Source organism: Colias croceus, chromosome 21 (assembly GCF_905220415.1).
Source record: "Colias croceus chromosome 21, ilColCroc2.1".
Classification (NCBI taxonomy): domain Eukaryota; kingdom Metazoa; phylum Arthropoda; class Insecta; order Lepidoptera; family Pieridae; genus Colias; species Colias croceus.
Window position 1 is genome coordinate 8,840,295 of NC_059557.1, and position 17,309 is coordinate 8,857,603.

At 31.1% G+C, this 17,309-nt stretch overlaps 1 protein-coding gene across 1 annotated transcript in view; it reads left to right on the top strand.

The window, feature by feature from the left end:
• Positions 1–17,309, top strand: part of LOC123701515 (lutropin-choriogonadotropic hormone receptor) — an 83,834-nt gene that overhangs the window by 27,712 nt on the left and 38,813 nt on the right. The window contains exons 4-5 of the mRNA XM_045649020.1: positions 1,089–1,229; positions 6,137–6,208. Of these exons, the coding sequence (XP_045504976.1) occupies positions 1,089–1,229; positions 6,137–6,208 (213 nt within the window). The remainder of the gene's footprint in view (positions 1–1,088; positions 1,230–6,136; positions 6,209–17,309) is intronic.

A 17,309-nucleotide genomic window follows, 5' to 3' on the forward strand; every position in this document is an offset into this window, starting at 1 on the left:
TCTGAGATTAATTCTGTAGAATCTGTAATCTATAATATAAAATTAATCGATTTCGTTAATTCTTTTTTTTTATAATATTCCTGGAAGTACGACAATGGTTCTTATGGAGAGAAAACGTTTTCATGTACCACGGGCGAAGCCGGGGCGGACCGCTAGTGTGCTAATAATAATTAATTAATAATGACAGGTACATAATATGTACTGTAAATGAGTAGAGTTTGGGACGTTTGTAAGCTTTTTCTATCTTGTACTTTTGTTTGTTGGTCGAGAATAAATGTTGAATGATGATTCTGCCGTGCTATGTTGCCTTGTAACAAAGGAACTTTGAAAATACGTCCCCGCTGCAATAATGAGTGGGGGTCTATTACGTTGCAATAAAGTTTATTATAAATTATGATCCAAATGTCATCGTGCGAATGACTTGCTCTCGGCTTTCGCACGGTTTCGCAAACCGATAGATAATTGAGGGCAAATTGTATGTACTCATACGAGTTTTGAACAGGTATTTATGATCTAGTTTTTATAATTTAAAACATGTGTATGTAGTATGAGACTGGAGTGACTTTTGAGAAATTGTTTTAATTGAAGCCTGCGAATTTGCTTTTAACGATAGGATAAACAACTTTATTACGGATGTTAAAAGTGATTTATTTATTGGTAGTCGCGTAAAGTTTTAGGCATAAAAGTGTAATGGTAGAATGTCTTATGATAAACAAAATATATTTTATTTGCATCAGCAATCCATCAGCCCCGCTTCCATTTTCCAACAATTAAAGTTTTCATACTGTATGTACTTTTTAATATTATAATTCGTTTAAAAATTCATATAAATTTAATACTAAGCTAACAACAACTGTTTATTATTCAAAAGAAATAAATACAATTAACAAGACTCGAAATTTTCCCTGAAATTTGTACCAAACAATAATTAATATTCTGTTTAGTTCTTTTACTTATCCAACTACTTATATGCAGCTTTACTTGAATGAGCTACTTCGATTCCTATCCCACTTGCTTTACCTTTAACATTACGTTTAAAAAGCCTACCTGATATATTGTGACGTCATCAAACTATTTGTTTTTCACAGGTCAGCAGAAGAAAACTTAATAACAGACATAGAAGCAAACGTGTTGAAAGACATAAAAAGCTTGCGCGTGCTTCGTCTGGCTCGCAACCGACTCACTGCCATTCCACCCGCCCTGGCTCATACTAATAGACTACAGGCGCTGTAAGTAATCAATGAAAGAGAATTAACTATAAGATAATATTTAAATAAAAAATATTGCACGCCTCATAAGCGAAGCGTTGAGGTGGGTACTACTGTCACTTCGCGCAAAACATCTGATTTTTCAAACTTAAAATGTCTTTATGTATCATACATTGCACTTGTAAGATAAAACATACACACACATATTAAGAAAAAACACTATTTTTAACATTCATGATATTTTTGATGTCATTTTTGTTATTTAAACTATAGTCGAGCCAATTTAATAGGCAACATTTGACGTCTATCAATTTTATCTTCGAAGAGATGTAACTTGTATAAAAACATCGATTAAAGTGAATTAATCGATACGGATTTGAAACATTTGTCAATCGAATTTATTAATTTATGATGATTTTTATTCACAAGTAATCAATGCATTCGATTCTAGATGTCAGATTTCGATTTTTAGAGTAACATCTCTGGTATTTAAAAAGAAAAAAGGTTTATTGACACAAAATTGTAGCGACGTCAGTTCTTCAATTCAGAAATTGTTTATTATGTTTAGAATGGTTTATCAGTAAAATGAAATCTTAAAATTACTTGTATCGGTTATTATTATTATAAATATGTAATCATAATTTAAAAAAGTTAAGCAAATGTGCAGTTCTAACAAAACGAAATATCATGTTATTCTATGTCGTCGTTACTAGGTTACGTTGTTGAATTTTGTTGAACTGTCAAATGTTGCCTATTAAAATGGCTCTACTATAGTTAAAAAACAGTTTAAAAAAGTTCTGTCTTGGACGTCCGTGTGTCTGTATGTGCGGAGGATTTTCTTGTTAACACGATAGCGACCGAAATACTTTACTAATCGAGTCTTTTTTTTTCTCTTACGCTTGAGTATGCTCAGGAATAGAACCCTTTCATTTTTCAGGGTCTGATTCGATGTGGTTTAATTGTTATTAAATAAACAAAAAAAATATCGATTTTTTTTTTATAGTGTACTCAAAATTCACCATTATAAACTCGATTCTTTATACTATAAGCCAAGGTTTAAAAAAATAAGTTGGTAGTCAGTCCCTTAAACCTGCGCAGTTTCACATCTAGGTGGGGCCACAAGAAAAAAAACTCAATTATTACGGTACCGCTTTCTTTACTTTTCCAAATGTTTTATTTTATTTCATTTTTATATTTATAGTCACGTACTCTTTATAAATAATCAATTTTATTGTAACTTAAGGATGAGATTATGAGGCGTGCACTTTTGGATTTTCCAAACTATTTATTATTACAATGACTTAGAAAACATTAAATGCACCGAACAATTGAGCAGAATCTGTTTTATATGACTTCTATAATCATGTTAAAAATAACAGACCATATCCGTTTAACTACATAGTAATATTATAGCATTGTTTTTATTAATTTGAATCTAATTTATATGTACCTACGTAAAAAGATTTAATCAATAAAATAAATTACGTTCCATATTTTAAAGTGAAAAAATTACTTATATTAATTAGAAATCTTCTAGTATAACTTGTATAATTACTTTTATGACACGAAAATTATTATTAAATCCGACAAACTTTATCTCAAAGTTATAAGTAATTTGCGAGCGCAAATAAATTTTGTAATTTCGTGAAATGTGGTCAATTAAAAATTGCGTAAATTAGATTTGTAACCTACAAAAATTTTCTAGTTATGATTTTGCAAATTGCTATGATTTATATCTGATAAGTCTCTGGATTATTTTTAGAATGAAAAGAGTACCGACTGAAGTTAAGAAGTTTTTATACTGATGCTAAGGATAATCAATTTAGATATTGAACCAATAAAATCGATTCAGAAACATAAAAGTTACCTTCACTAACTACGCACTAAACATTTGATTCCACCTTTTCTAGTTTTAGTTAATTTTCATTACGAAGACCTTTTCAAAGGCTCGGTCGTTAACCTCTTTGATGAAAAATCGCCCATTCACTGCCATCAGTGTCAATGGAGTACGAGATAAGGGGTTCACCAGCATAAAGTACAGGACTGGATGTACTCTTTTTTCTAATATAAAAAGATAATATATTAACATAGAACATATGACAAAGTTACAGTTTATTTTAACTGGTAACAAATGACTTGGTAGGGCTGGTCGTTATAATATATAAGCTACACGTTATTTTTGTACTGTTTCGCTTAGAAGAGTAAGTTAGTTTTTACGGCAACCAGCAAAGCACTTGATGTGATCACCGCCGCCCATAACATTAATGGATCTCTCTCATCCAATTGTTTAAAAATAAATAAATAAGCATTTGCAACGTCTGGGAACATTAAGATTGTTTTATCGGCCTTTCAAAGATGTCGCAGTATATATGTGTTTAAATATACATAATATTATGTAAGTGGTATTTTAATTTTCCCACAAAGTAAGTATTTGTCCATGAACATATTATTTACAAAATAGAGCAAAGTATAGCATAGTTAACTATCTATGAAGAACCGAAAGAACCTTCTCTCGATTTTTGCAGATTTCGTTTCAGAATTCTTCATTATGGTAATGAAAATATTGTCCCAAATGTTTCCTAAATCATACAATTATCTAAATACTAATTGGAATAAACAGTAATACTTTGAAACAAGGGATTTTCCTACAAGAACCTAGGTACATCTAGCATCGAGCTAAGTCTACGTCCCGTCGCGCCGCCCACGCTGGCGTCCACGTCACGCTGTCACATAAAACCGCTGAAAGAAAAACGATGCACATACACTTTTCACCGACCCATAAAATCGTTTAAATTCTGCTTCTAACAGCCATTCGAAACATGCTATCTATTGAAAATGTTGGTACAAATTGCCTTGGTTCGATTTCGAATATTTTGATATATTTTCCTAAATTACTTTTTAGTACTTACACCTACTTAATAAAATATTTCAGTCGTGCTATTTAGAATGAAATATGAAAGATTTAAATATTGAAATTTTAATTACCTATCGGTATAGTCCCGTCAAGCACTTTTCTAGGTCATTCTTTAAGTACCTTAGTGATTAGTCCTTATAACGAAATTATATAGGTAAATAGTGTTTTTAACAATAAATGTTCCAAAGTTTGACATCCCTTCTTATCCTTCTCCTCTCCAGTCTTATCATTATTTTCTTGTTTATTTGTTTTTTTTTATACGAATAAATAATTCATCCGCCATTATACATTTTAAAAGGAAGTTACAAGGACGTAGTTGCCATTACAATTAATGTCACGTAAGTGCGAATTGAAACAAACAGCATTAAACTTCCTGTGTAAACATAAATAAGTGATTCAAATGCTTTTGAAAGTCGTTAATATAAAATAAATATTATGAACTAGCTTCCGCCCGCGACTCCGTCCGCGCGGAAAAATTAAGAAAAATTAAGATTTATTTTTTTTCTACGTATATTTCCGGCATAAAAAGTATCCTATTTTATGCCCAGGATAATAAGGTATAATTACCTATACCAAGTTTCATCGAAATCGAACCGTTAGTTTTCACGTGATGCCTGAACATACAGACAGACAGACAGACAGACAGACAGACAGACAAAAATTTTTTAAATCACATATTTGGGCTTGGTATCGATCCAGTAACACCCCCTGCTATTCATTTTTTCAATATTTTCAATGTACAGAATTGACCCTTCTACAGATTTATTATAATTATGTATAGATACGTCAACATCTTTGTATAAAAGACTAGCTGTGCCTCGTGGTTTCATCCGCATTGCTCCACTCCTGTTGGTCTTAGCGTGATGCCTTCCTCGATAAATGGGCTATCTAACACTGAAATAATTTTTCAAATCGGACCAGTAGTTCTTGAGATTAGCGCGTTCAAACAAACAAACAAACTCTTCAGCTTAAGTATAGATGAAAACAACCAGTAAAAAGCGTACGTACGATTTGAGGAGCTAAATTTGATATTTAACTGGCAATTTAAATTTTAAATAATAAAACTCACAATTTAATCCAGATACGCCTCTTGATATAAAAATATAAAAATTGATCTACATACTTCTTCATTAATATTCAATAATGTTAAACTAAGATTAAAAATAAAAGATCAAGTGTTAAAAATACTGAAATAAAAAGTATAAACAAAGGAAATAGCAAAAGTTCAAAGTATCTTACCATAACAGTGGCTGCAGGTTCAATAATCCGTTGAAATGCAATGCGCGTCATAAAGGGTCTTATGATAGCAATGTAGGTCACGTTTACACTATAAGCGTACTTGTGGCTATTGCAATTAAAGCTATTTTGATATAACCAAACACACGAAACGGACGGACACGAACGAAATAAATTGTTATAAAAAATGATTATTAAGAAATTGTGGGTAGTTAAACACATCACACGGAAAGCGTGCAAAACATAAGAAAAATAATATGATTTACTACAAGTAAACAAGTATTCTATAATAAAGTAATTTAATACAAAAAATGCACATTATACTATTTTGTAATACCTATCTATTTTTTTCTACTCTCTCTACTTCATCAAAATAGATGTATCAAAAAGCGATTGATCAGGAAACAAGATATAACAATGATACTTAGTTAACAACGGGTACAATAACAGTAGGAAATATATCGATAGGTTGTACCTAACTACTTAAAGACGTGTAATGATTATAAATTTAGAAAACATCTTCTTATTTGGCTTAATGAAAAAAACTTCTATACCATAAAGGAGTTCATGGAAAGTTCAACCCGAACAGACCATTAACTCCTTTATGGTACCTAATTATTTTTGCATGCTTGTATTGGCTGAACATGTTTGTGCTTTATTAATATAATTGTATCACCATTGAATACCATGTTTAAAGCAAAATAAAGATTTTATTTATTTTATTTATTTATTTTATTTATTTATTTTATTTATATACCTAATTTAACTCTTGTTTCAGGAACCTAGCGAGCAACTTGATAGCAGAGTTGACGGACACATCGCTTCCTTCGCTCCCACTACTGCATACGCTGTAAGTAATAATATAAGTTATTATTGTGTATGTTTATCTTTCAAATATAGTATAATTTTGGCCTTTTTCTAATTTACAAGGAAATATAATAGGAATACCAGATCTTCACACCTAATGTGGTACGAGATGATAAACATGGAAGAAAATTCAACGATCAAACTAACCAATGTCCAAGAAAAGTATTCCTATTATATTATAATGTTTTTGTTTGGCACAGACCAATAAGATAGTCTATTAGAACGTTTAAGTTTCAGTTTATTATGCTTATTAAAAAAATCATATGAAAATATAATTTTTACTGCGTAATAGTTAAAATTTCATTATATTGCAGTAGTATATTGATAAAAATAGTATCAATCGAACAGTAATATCTCAATTACCAAAGCGTCTAATGCTGTTCGAGTGAGTGCGTGACTGGTTCTCATATGTCATGTTATGTTGAAGGCGAGCGGGTCCGCGGGGCAGTGTAGAGCTTCTCAAACTTTGTCAAATTATACCCAAATAATCATATTGGGTAATAATGAAACTCGAAACCAAATAAATTAACTATTTAGGTATGAAATTATGATTGAGAAATATTGAATAGCTTACTTAGATGACCATAATATTATATTTTATTCCTACTGCAGGGATATATCTCTTTTGTGGCTAAAAATATTGCTAAATAATAAAAAAACTATGTGTAAACTAATTCGGAAATGCTATAATAATTTTTAAATCTAAACTTACAAAAACCGCAAATAGTAATTTTGTAATGCCAATGGATTCATAATGTTAGCATATGATCTTTTAACGGGGGTCTTTGCTAAAGTTTAAGAACCACAGCCCAACCGCATCTCGTGAGCCGTGCATGATCTGACACAAATACCGCATGTCGATGTGCGATGCGTTTCATTCCTTTCATTCTCATTACTGCTTTATGGCTGTGTTTTTGTCCTCGTTGTGTAAATACATAACTAGTCTCTTACTATGGGTATATAAGTACTCTATTAGAACTAAGAATTCTTTAAATAATTTCAAGAAAATCATCTACGTTCGTATTATAGTGAATTTATTTTTTTTGTTAATTATTTTAAACAGTCTAGTCTATATTCGTGTAAAATTATGCAAAAGGAATAAAATATATTTTTTAAACCTATTTGTGAAACTTATAATGGTATACTTATGGTATACTTAATTGTGGATTTTGGTATACATCTATACTAATATTATAAAGCTTAAGAGTTTGTTTGTTTTAACGCGCTAATATCGGGAACTACTGGTCCGATTTGAAAAATTCTTTCGGTGTTAGGTAGCTCAATTATAGAGGAAGGCTATAGGCTATAATATCATCACGCAACGACCAACAGGAGTAGAGCCACGGGGGTGAAACCGCGCGGAGCAGCTAGTGAGATATATCCCCAGATGAGATGTGCATTTACATGAATCCTTATCCTTAACCGCTTTTATCCCAGAGAAATAGCTTTGGCAAGCACATCCATATCTACATAAATCGCTTAATCTCCCGTCCCTGGCTTTGAATTGCCATTAATATCGAAAAAACAATAGTACCAGTTAAGCCTCCCATTTGCTGAAATCACAGTCATTAAGATACACAGCTAATATACACGTCAATTGTTTGTTTGTAAGTAATGGCCGATCGTTATAGACGCAATAAAATGTGAATGACCGATAAGCAAGGGGCAAATACATAGAAGTGATGGAAATTATTCTGGGGTCCGTTCGTTAGGGCTTATCGGAATTTGTTTGTGGCGATTAGTCTAGCTGTTGGTTTTTCCGGCTACTGGTATGGTAAATTATATTTAATTGGCTTATTTGGGGAAGTAGGTATATTAAAAGTTTACGATTTTTATAGAACAATAGAAGTAGGTATTGAAACATAACCTTGTTTTTTGAAAATATGTATATGATACAATTTTTCAAATAACCGTAATCAGTTCGTCAATTTATAACAAGTAACAAGGTTCTATTCCTTTTGCTGTGAAAACAAATATTGAAAAGAGAAAACCGTAATTATATGTATCCGAAACCTTAAAAAATCCCCTCTCATTATAGGTATATGAAAATAATACAAATTATCTATTTTTAGTACGTATTAATGAGGGTATATAAATGCTAAAATTGATTAGTCCCAGACGAAACATATTAACTCATTCGAGGCGTAAAACACAATAAGATCCCAATTCATTTAATTGTTTAATAGATGTATAAATTTAAATGAATTCACGTGTTCAACCCCTAAGTGAATTGATTAAAGCAGACTGCGGTATACTTGGGGGTAATGAAGTGAAACGAAATTTTCTTTACGGGCTTGTAAAATGTTCGATATTCTTGAATTTATCGCCGATATATTTTAGAGTTTAATGTGGAGTCAATGTTTTATAGAACACATTTTAGTGAAGTTTTTTTTTTATTAAAAATCGTAGCTATTTTGTAGTACATTGATTTGATAAGCGCGAGCCAGACGTGGTTAACCAAAATTCTAAATAAGCAATGATACAGGCTGCACGCATCATTATATTATGTGACGTTTAGGAAAATGTAAAGCTTCAACTAGAGTTTTGATAAATAAATTATTATTTACTAGCGGTCCGCCCCGGCTTCGCCCGTGGTACATATTTCGCAATAAAAAGTAGCCTATGTCCTTTCTCGGGTATCAAAATATCTCCATACCAAATTTCATGCAAATTGGTACAGTAGTTTAGGCGTGATTGAGTAACAGACAGACAGACAGAGTCACTTTCGCATTTATAATATTATTATAGTATGGATCCATAAAAATCCATAGAAAAACAACCGTTTATATTGATACGTGATACGTGTAACATGTGTTACAAGCAACATAAATAAGTGTTATAATATGTAACCCAATATATCACACATATTGTTACATTTAAATAAATAGGTAACTATCTACATTCTGCAATCTACATGTCGAGATGTAGGTCCTTGATTTTCCTCGTGACAAGGTCTAACATAAAATAAGATGTAATACTTCACAAAGCAGTAATAATAATCTAAAGAGTGAATGAATCTAAAGCTAGTCGTAAAAATTTTATGTACTTTTCGCATTACTTTTAGGCTCAGGCCATAAAGTTAAGATCTTAAATATTATGAGTGGACTAACCGTCTTAATTTTATTAGTGTAACGCTTTTATTTAAACATTACATCTGCATCGTAATATTAATTTATCTAGCAGAATTTTTACTGGAAAATTTTATTATTATGAAACTCTATCTAACCGTGCATTTACAATAATCGAACATTATTTCTTGATCTTTTAGTGTAAACGAAAACTCGTATTCAGTGTTGTTTTTATTTTACGGTGCAAATGCACCGATAAAAACAATAGTCATTATTCATGAATGGTAGATGATTCGCACACCAACAAAAATACAAACAAAAGTAGCTACAATCTACATCCATCATGCATTTTTAAATAAATAAATAAATAAATCGTTTATTTGCAAGTAAACATGGTATACATAGGTGTTAAGAATAAGATACATTATTTCAGCATGTTTAGCCGTTATTCAACGGCATGCAAATACATTTTTCATGAGATATAGGTACATTTTCATATTATGTCTTCTTAATTTTATTTTATTAAAATCAATTCATTTGTTATTCATTCACATTATTATAATTAATATTTCACAATTCATTCATATTCATTACAAAAATTACATACATTATTACAAAATCAATATTAAGACGCAAGTAGGTAGACAATGTTAATTACGAGTTTAGGTATTCTTTAACACTATAAAAACATTTCTGTTGAAGCCATTTATGAAGTTCTTTAAAAAATAATTTAGTATCTAAGTTTTTTAATTTAGTTGGCACTTTATTATATATTATTATACTCATATAAAGACAGTTTTTATTATATTTTTTTAATCTAGGATTATCTTTTAAAATTAGTTTACTTGGATCTCTGCGACTACGGCTATTTAAATCACTTGCCTTTTTATAAAGATACATATGCTTAGTCACAAACACGCACATATCATAAATGTAAAGAGATGGCAATGGCAGCAGACAAAGTTTTTTAAATATCGGCTTACAGGACTGATCCGATCTCATACCACATAAGGCCCGTATACATCTCTTTTGAGCCAGAAATGCTCTTGTTATATCGGTACTATTGCCCCAGATAACAAGTCCATAACGCAAAACAGATTCCACGTAAGCGTAATAAGAAGTAAGTGCGGTTTTTAAGTTTGTAACCCTTCTTACTTGCCTTAATGCATAAACAAATTTATTTAATCTACTACACACATTTTCTATATGTAGTTTCCAGTCTATATTTGTATCTATTGTCACACCTAGAAACTTTATTTCATTTTTTGCTTGTATTTTAGGAATGTCAAAGTTAAATTTATTAAATTGTAAAAATTTTGTTTTGTCCAAATTTATTTTCAATTCATTAATGTCAAGCCATTTTATTATGTTGTCAATACTATAATTAATGTCATTTATGTGGTCATGTATATTATTTTTGTCAGAAGTTACAATTAAAGAAATGTCGTCAGCAAATAAGATGCACTTGTGATTTGTTATATTAACTATGTCATTTACATATAATACAAAAAGAATTGGACCAAGTACACTGCCTTGCGGTACGCCATATTTTATTATTTCGTAGTCAGAAAAATAATGCGTTATTTCATCGTTTTTATTTACTTCAGAAATTGTTACACACTGCTGCCTATTTTGAAGGTAAGATCTTATCCAGTGAAGCGTTTGCCCTCTTATACCGTACGATTCTAGTTTTTTTAATAGTTTATAGTGTGACACGAAGTCGAACGCTTTGGAAAGGTCAAAGAAAAGAGCTGTAGTTAATTTGTTTTGATTAATGCTGCCTAAAACTTTATCCATCAGGGAATATATAGCCAATGTGGTTGATTTATTTTTCTGAAACGCATACTGATCTTTAGAAATAATATTAAATTTATCACAAAAATTAACTAGTCTTTTATGCATACACTTTTCAAAGATTTTTGATAGAATGGGTACCAAAGTAATAGTATATATAAATAATTAATTTTTATAAGCTTTACTATTCCAATATAGATTGTATTTCAGAAAGTAGGTTATGTAATTTTCGCATTAAACAAAGACCTACCTACCTATCAAATGTCACAAAATGTACGCATCGCGTCACGTTATAATTACCTAAACGTTAGTTAATAGAAAATAAAAACAATATTCATTATATGTTATAAAAGTTTAATGAGATGAATACAAAGAGCAAGTAGGTAACAAAGTAGTAACATTTTTATAAATTACTGTGCACTTTTATATTCGATCCATGTTGCGACGAAATTAAAAATATTATTGCAAAATAACTTTATGAAACTTTAGACTGAATTATTTCAGAATTACTACTTACATTGCGCCGAAGAGGGTCACTGACTTGACTTAAAATTAATAAAATTAGCGAATTATATCCGACAATTTAGTTTATTACACAAAATTATTTTTAAAGGGGTGTTTTAAAACGATTACATATTATTTTCTAGATAGGTATAGGTACTTTTGCGTCATAGGTAATTTAAAAATGGAATAACATTCTTCTTTTTTTTATTTGTGGCCAGTATTGCGTAGTTACTTTTTATTTTTTAATAATCTGTGGTTACGTTATCCATCTATCGCAATAAAATTGTTTAAATATAATTTTGTTCCAATTAAAACCACAAAATGAAAAAATAATAAATAAGCCACAATTATTTAGACGTCGACCAAAATTGTACTATCATTTACAACGACGAATAGTAAATGTCAGCTCGCGACTACAATTTAAATTTAGAAATTTAAGAGAACATTTTATTCCAGGTCCCGATATTGCGAGATATAAAGATGTCGTTAATGTGACATAAAGCAGATAATATAACTTCTACACTTATTGCTTCGGGACTTTAAAATTTTATTAATCTTTCATATAATCTCTGGTCAAAGTTGGTGCGGCCGTAAATGTTATGACTGGTTTATGAGCAGTCAATTGGATTTTTAGTTAATAAAATAGTTTACGAAGTTTATCAATTTGTCTTTAGTGCATTATATTAAATTCTAGTTCGGAAGAGTTTTAAGGTAATATTTTTGTTAATAGTTTTTCTTGTTGTATCTTGTACATATATTTATATTGTTGTTGTAGAATAAAATATAACTTCGAGTTTCTAAATTCAAATTTGATTATTTTTATTCAGATATAAAAAAGTACCTAATAAAATAATAAAAAATAACCTCAAAGGAGATTGCCCAAGTGACTATGGCACTTGGTATCGCAATCAAACTTATTGTGTCAAGATGAAATATAGCTCAATTTGAAGCTTGATGTTAGTACTTTTAGAAACGATTAAAGTTTTTATGTAAATAAGCCGCAGTTCACGACAATAAAAATAAAACAAAAGTTTTATTCAACGCTTCAAAAAAATACTTTATCGAGTTTAAACTAACGATGAACGTTAAGTTTTACATTTATTACATAGGTAATATTTTAATTTACAAGATAAATGTGAAAAGTAAATCGTAATAAACATTATTTCAAAATAAATAACGCCGAACAATGCGTCGAACACATTCATTCAACTATGACATATGACGCAGGACGCTTGCAAGAGAGATAGATATATGTGTCAAAACAAAAACTTTTACTTTTATTTCTATTTATTCGGTATAATTACGACTTAATAGTGATAAATATGATCATTATAAAATACAAATAGGAATTAACAATATCACGAACACGTGACACAACTAGTATTTTACCGATTCCATACGTGGTCATACATGTTTCAAAAGAATAACTTTTACTATTATTTCAATTTATCCGGTATAATTAAGACTTAATATTGATACATATGACCATTATAAATACAAATAGGAATTAACAATATCACGAATACGTGGCACAACTAAAATTTTACCGATACCACCCGTGGTCATTCTCCTTTCAGCAAACGAGTTTAAAACAAATAACGCTCTATTAACGTATCCCATATAGGTATATTACGTTCAAATTATCAAATGCACAGATAAAGTTAAAAATCTTTCAGATAACACTTGCAAGGGTTTCAGCGCAATTCGCAATGGTACAATAAACGTAATTTAGTGTCCTTTGAACACAAATGCCTTTACCATTGTGTGCTATTGTCACGGGTTGACGACCTTTTTTTTTTTTTTTTTAGTGGGGAAATCTTGCATAGATACCCACGGCCTCCGGGGAAGAGGCCGTGGGTTATGTCGGATTCCTACCGACCAAAACCCCACTGTGTTCCGTCAAGCCACATCAGCGACAGGGCCACGGGTATGTGTAGAATTCATCCGTGACCCCATCAGCGGCAGCCCGTCGCCGGGCCCAAACAAGCTAAGAGCCTGCCAGCTCTACCCTCATGGAGTGGCGTGAGCGGAACACGTCTCACGCCGCCTCATCCCACCGGACAATGGACTAAATCCCCGCTCCATCGCCCGGCTCCCATCGTCAAGGAGGCTGGTTGCGGCTGCGTAAATCAGCCGCAGCGCGACGACGACGCCCAATAGGACGTCGGCGCCGGATCGGGTCCGCGTGAGGATCCCTCTCGCGAACCCACACACACACGCTTATACCTATACGTGGGTATGCAATAGTGTGTCTGTGTGTTGTATTCCCAAATGGTCAACTTTGTTTACAATATGTTTACAGCATTACGCTTTTTAGTCTTAGATTTTTTGACTCAATGATGCGGTTTAAATGTAAGTGAGGTTGGCTTCAAATTAAAGTAAGTTTTTGTAAAGCTAAATGAACATGTATTTACGCTACTTAATTACCTAAGTAGAAGATAATGTCTAATGATTGCGAGAAGCTTTTTCCAATTGTACCTATAGGGTGAATAGGCTCCTTCTAGGCAGACGTGCAACCAAGTAGGCCACATCGCCGCTTCCCATCAGGTGGGATTGTGGCCAAACCTCTGCCTATTGTTAATAAAAAAAAAAAAACAAAATTTTGATTATAAAATATATATTATAGTATGTACTTACATATTCTATCCTGGACAATATCATGCCCCCAAACATTTTCCGCAACAAACATCACAAACTGAAAACTTTGTATTATTTTACGTGATTTGTTGATTACCAGAACCCTTCCATTAACTTTAACTTTAGCCGAGTTATGTTTATAGTATGCGTCTAACCCCACAGTTAGAGCAAAAGTTATATTTGACAATTGTGAATAGTCTCGTCCTGCCCCTTTTTAATCATCCCCATTCTGTGACACTGATTTATCTCTGATATTTTCCTTGAGATGAATTCAGACGGTCGCCAATTGTTTTCGTAAAATACCGTCATTTATGAAGTCGTAAGTTGGGAATAAATCATGCTGCTACATTTTTAGAGCGCTGTATTAATTTGAAGGTTTATAAAAATATTTTTATGTTTAAATTTTGTCCCTTGTTTATACAATATTGTCTTTAATATGCAAATTTTGTAATGCAAGCATATGTAATATTGTCAAATGATTATATTTGGACTACTAGATAATAATACCTAAGTAGGTACATTCTGTATTCATTACCATGTGATAAATCTAATTTTAGATTGGTAACAATTTTGTAGAAAAGTGTTTTATCATTTTTCGAAATAAAAAAGCTTTCGTTTTATATTATGTCTTCATAAAACTTCTAGAGAATTACAAAACTCCTCGACTTTGTTTATGATCAAGATTGACATAGGACGAAAATGAGTATTAAAACGACGAAGATATTTTTTAAACAATTAAAGAATTGTCTCATTTAAACACCGAATAAAGATGCTTTTTTGTTATTCCTTAAAGTTGAATTTAATAAAAACCTACTGTATACAATCTAACAGCTGTTATTACAAATCTGAATTTGCCGATTGAATGTCACTCAATCACGCCAGAGCCTCAATCAATCTACATACAATTTAGCTTAAATACATTATACCCTGAAATAGTACTCCAGTCATGCTACGAAGTGAATCATTTACCATACGTTTTCATACATTGAATATTGAACAGTTTGTCAGTCCGTTGGTACAGTAACAAGCGTGCTGATGGACGCTCGTAAAGTTGCCAATATAGCCCTCGTGAATCCTGAAACCACTTTTTATTCGCTGTTTATGAGACTAGACTTTTATTAAGTTTGTATAGATAATAATTATATTATGTGGGTATAGACAATAGATACTGCCGATACTGGATAGGTTTGTATACCTACTAGCGCGTAATTGTTTAAAGCATTCAAAGTAGAGTTGAAGAAAATGTTTCAAAAGCTCAAATAAACTAATTTATTAGAAACTAGCTTTCCGCCCGCGGCTTCACCCGCGTTTTCAAAGAAAAACCCGCATAGTTTCCGTTCCCGTGGGATTTCCGGGATAAAACCTATATCCTATGTCCCGGGGTAAATAGTAGCCTATGTCCTTTCTCGGCTATCAAAATATCTATATACCAAATTTCATGCAAATTGGTTCAGTAGTTGAGGCGTGATTGAGTAACAGAGAGACAGACAGAGTTATTTTCGCATTTATAATATTAGTATGGATTATATTATTCGATATATACCACAGAACATTGCTTGGTATTTAGCCAATTATATGTATAGTTCGATAAAGTACAAGCTTTGGTCAGTTTTAGATTAGATAGAGAATAGAGATGTAAAATGTATACGTATTGTACAATAACCTTTGCGGTATGAAACAAAAATAAATAATTGGTAATGTGGATATATTGTACATCCTGTTTTGATTTTATTTAATGATGTGAGAGAACATTCGCGATAAATCGAGTTATAAACAACAATTTGCACATAATCCAACGGATTTGATGCGTTGTTTGACGTAAAGTCTTGTTTATATCACTTTATATATTATTTTTATACGATTACTGTCTCTTTTTATATTTATACAATATATTGTCAGGTTGAAATTGATTCTTATAAAAATTGTGTTATCTGTGAAATTCTACCATCCGCCAAAAATATAGTGAATTCTTTCATCAGTTACATGATAATATAATAAAGATATACAGTGTAGATACTTACATAACATAGTAAGAAGTAGGTAAAACTTAAAGAAATATCACCAAAATTTCAAGAACAGGGCTTTCTGTTAGTCCGCGTAGCTGACTACGCAGAATGTTATTTTTTGTTGTTATAAATACTACTTATTTATAATATATTTACACATGACGATATAATAATAATGATCATAATATTGTGTTTCATCTATGAAATGGTAATTTTTTTATTATATGCTAACTGTTTACTGTATGAAAAACTTACATATTCAGCACCGCACTGAATATCATATTTATTCCGGGTAATATAAATCAATGAATCCCAAACACAAGGGCCAAGGGGCAAACCTATAATTTGTACACATATAAATATTCCTTTTATTGACTGTATTACCATAATAGAGGCGTCCCGTCGCTGAAAGCGCAATCCAAACTAAGATACGGCTTATTGCTACAAAAATCGTATTCGCAACTATTGGTTTGGTTTGGGCACAGATAATATAATAATATGTGTTGGGTTACCAGTTTCATAGTCAATACTGAGATATTTGTTTTGTAGTATTTTGAGTATCATTGACAATATTATTGACCATTGTAAGAATTTAATTACAGGCTGAAGTAGCTAAGAATGAATGAATGAAAGCCTTTATTGCAAGATAATTTACAACTAACAATAATTTAATAGCTTAACTAAGTGTCTTCTGAGTAGAAGTAGCTAAGTAGGTAGCTGGTTCGAAGTAGCTAAAGAAACACATTAAATTCTACGTGAAAAGCAATGAAGACTATGTATTATTAAACATACCTATAGTATTATTAGAATTAAAATAAGTCAAGATAGCAACTGTTAATAGAGATAATAGGGTTTTATTTGTTATACAATAAACATAAAATTAAAGTAGTCTGTGAGAAACTTGCACGGTAATTAATTCAAGTTTAAATTGCTAACAATTATACACATATTGAAGTAATGACGTTGGTATTTCTTTGAAAACTGTACTTTATTTAATATAATTACATGTTTCTGTGTTGATTTCATTTAATTTAAACATTGTTTAAAGGGAATAATTCAAAATGTAATTATTAAG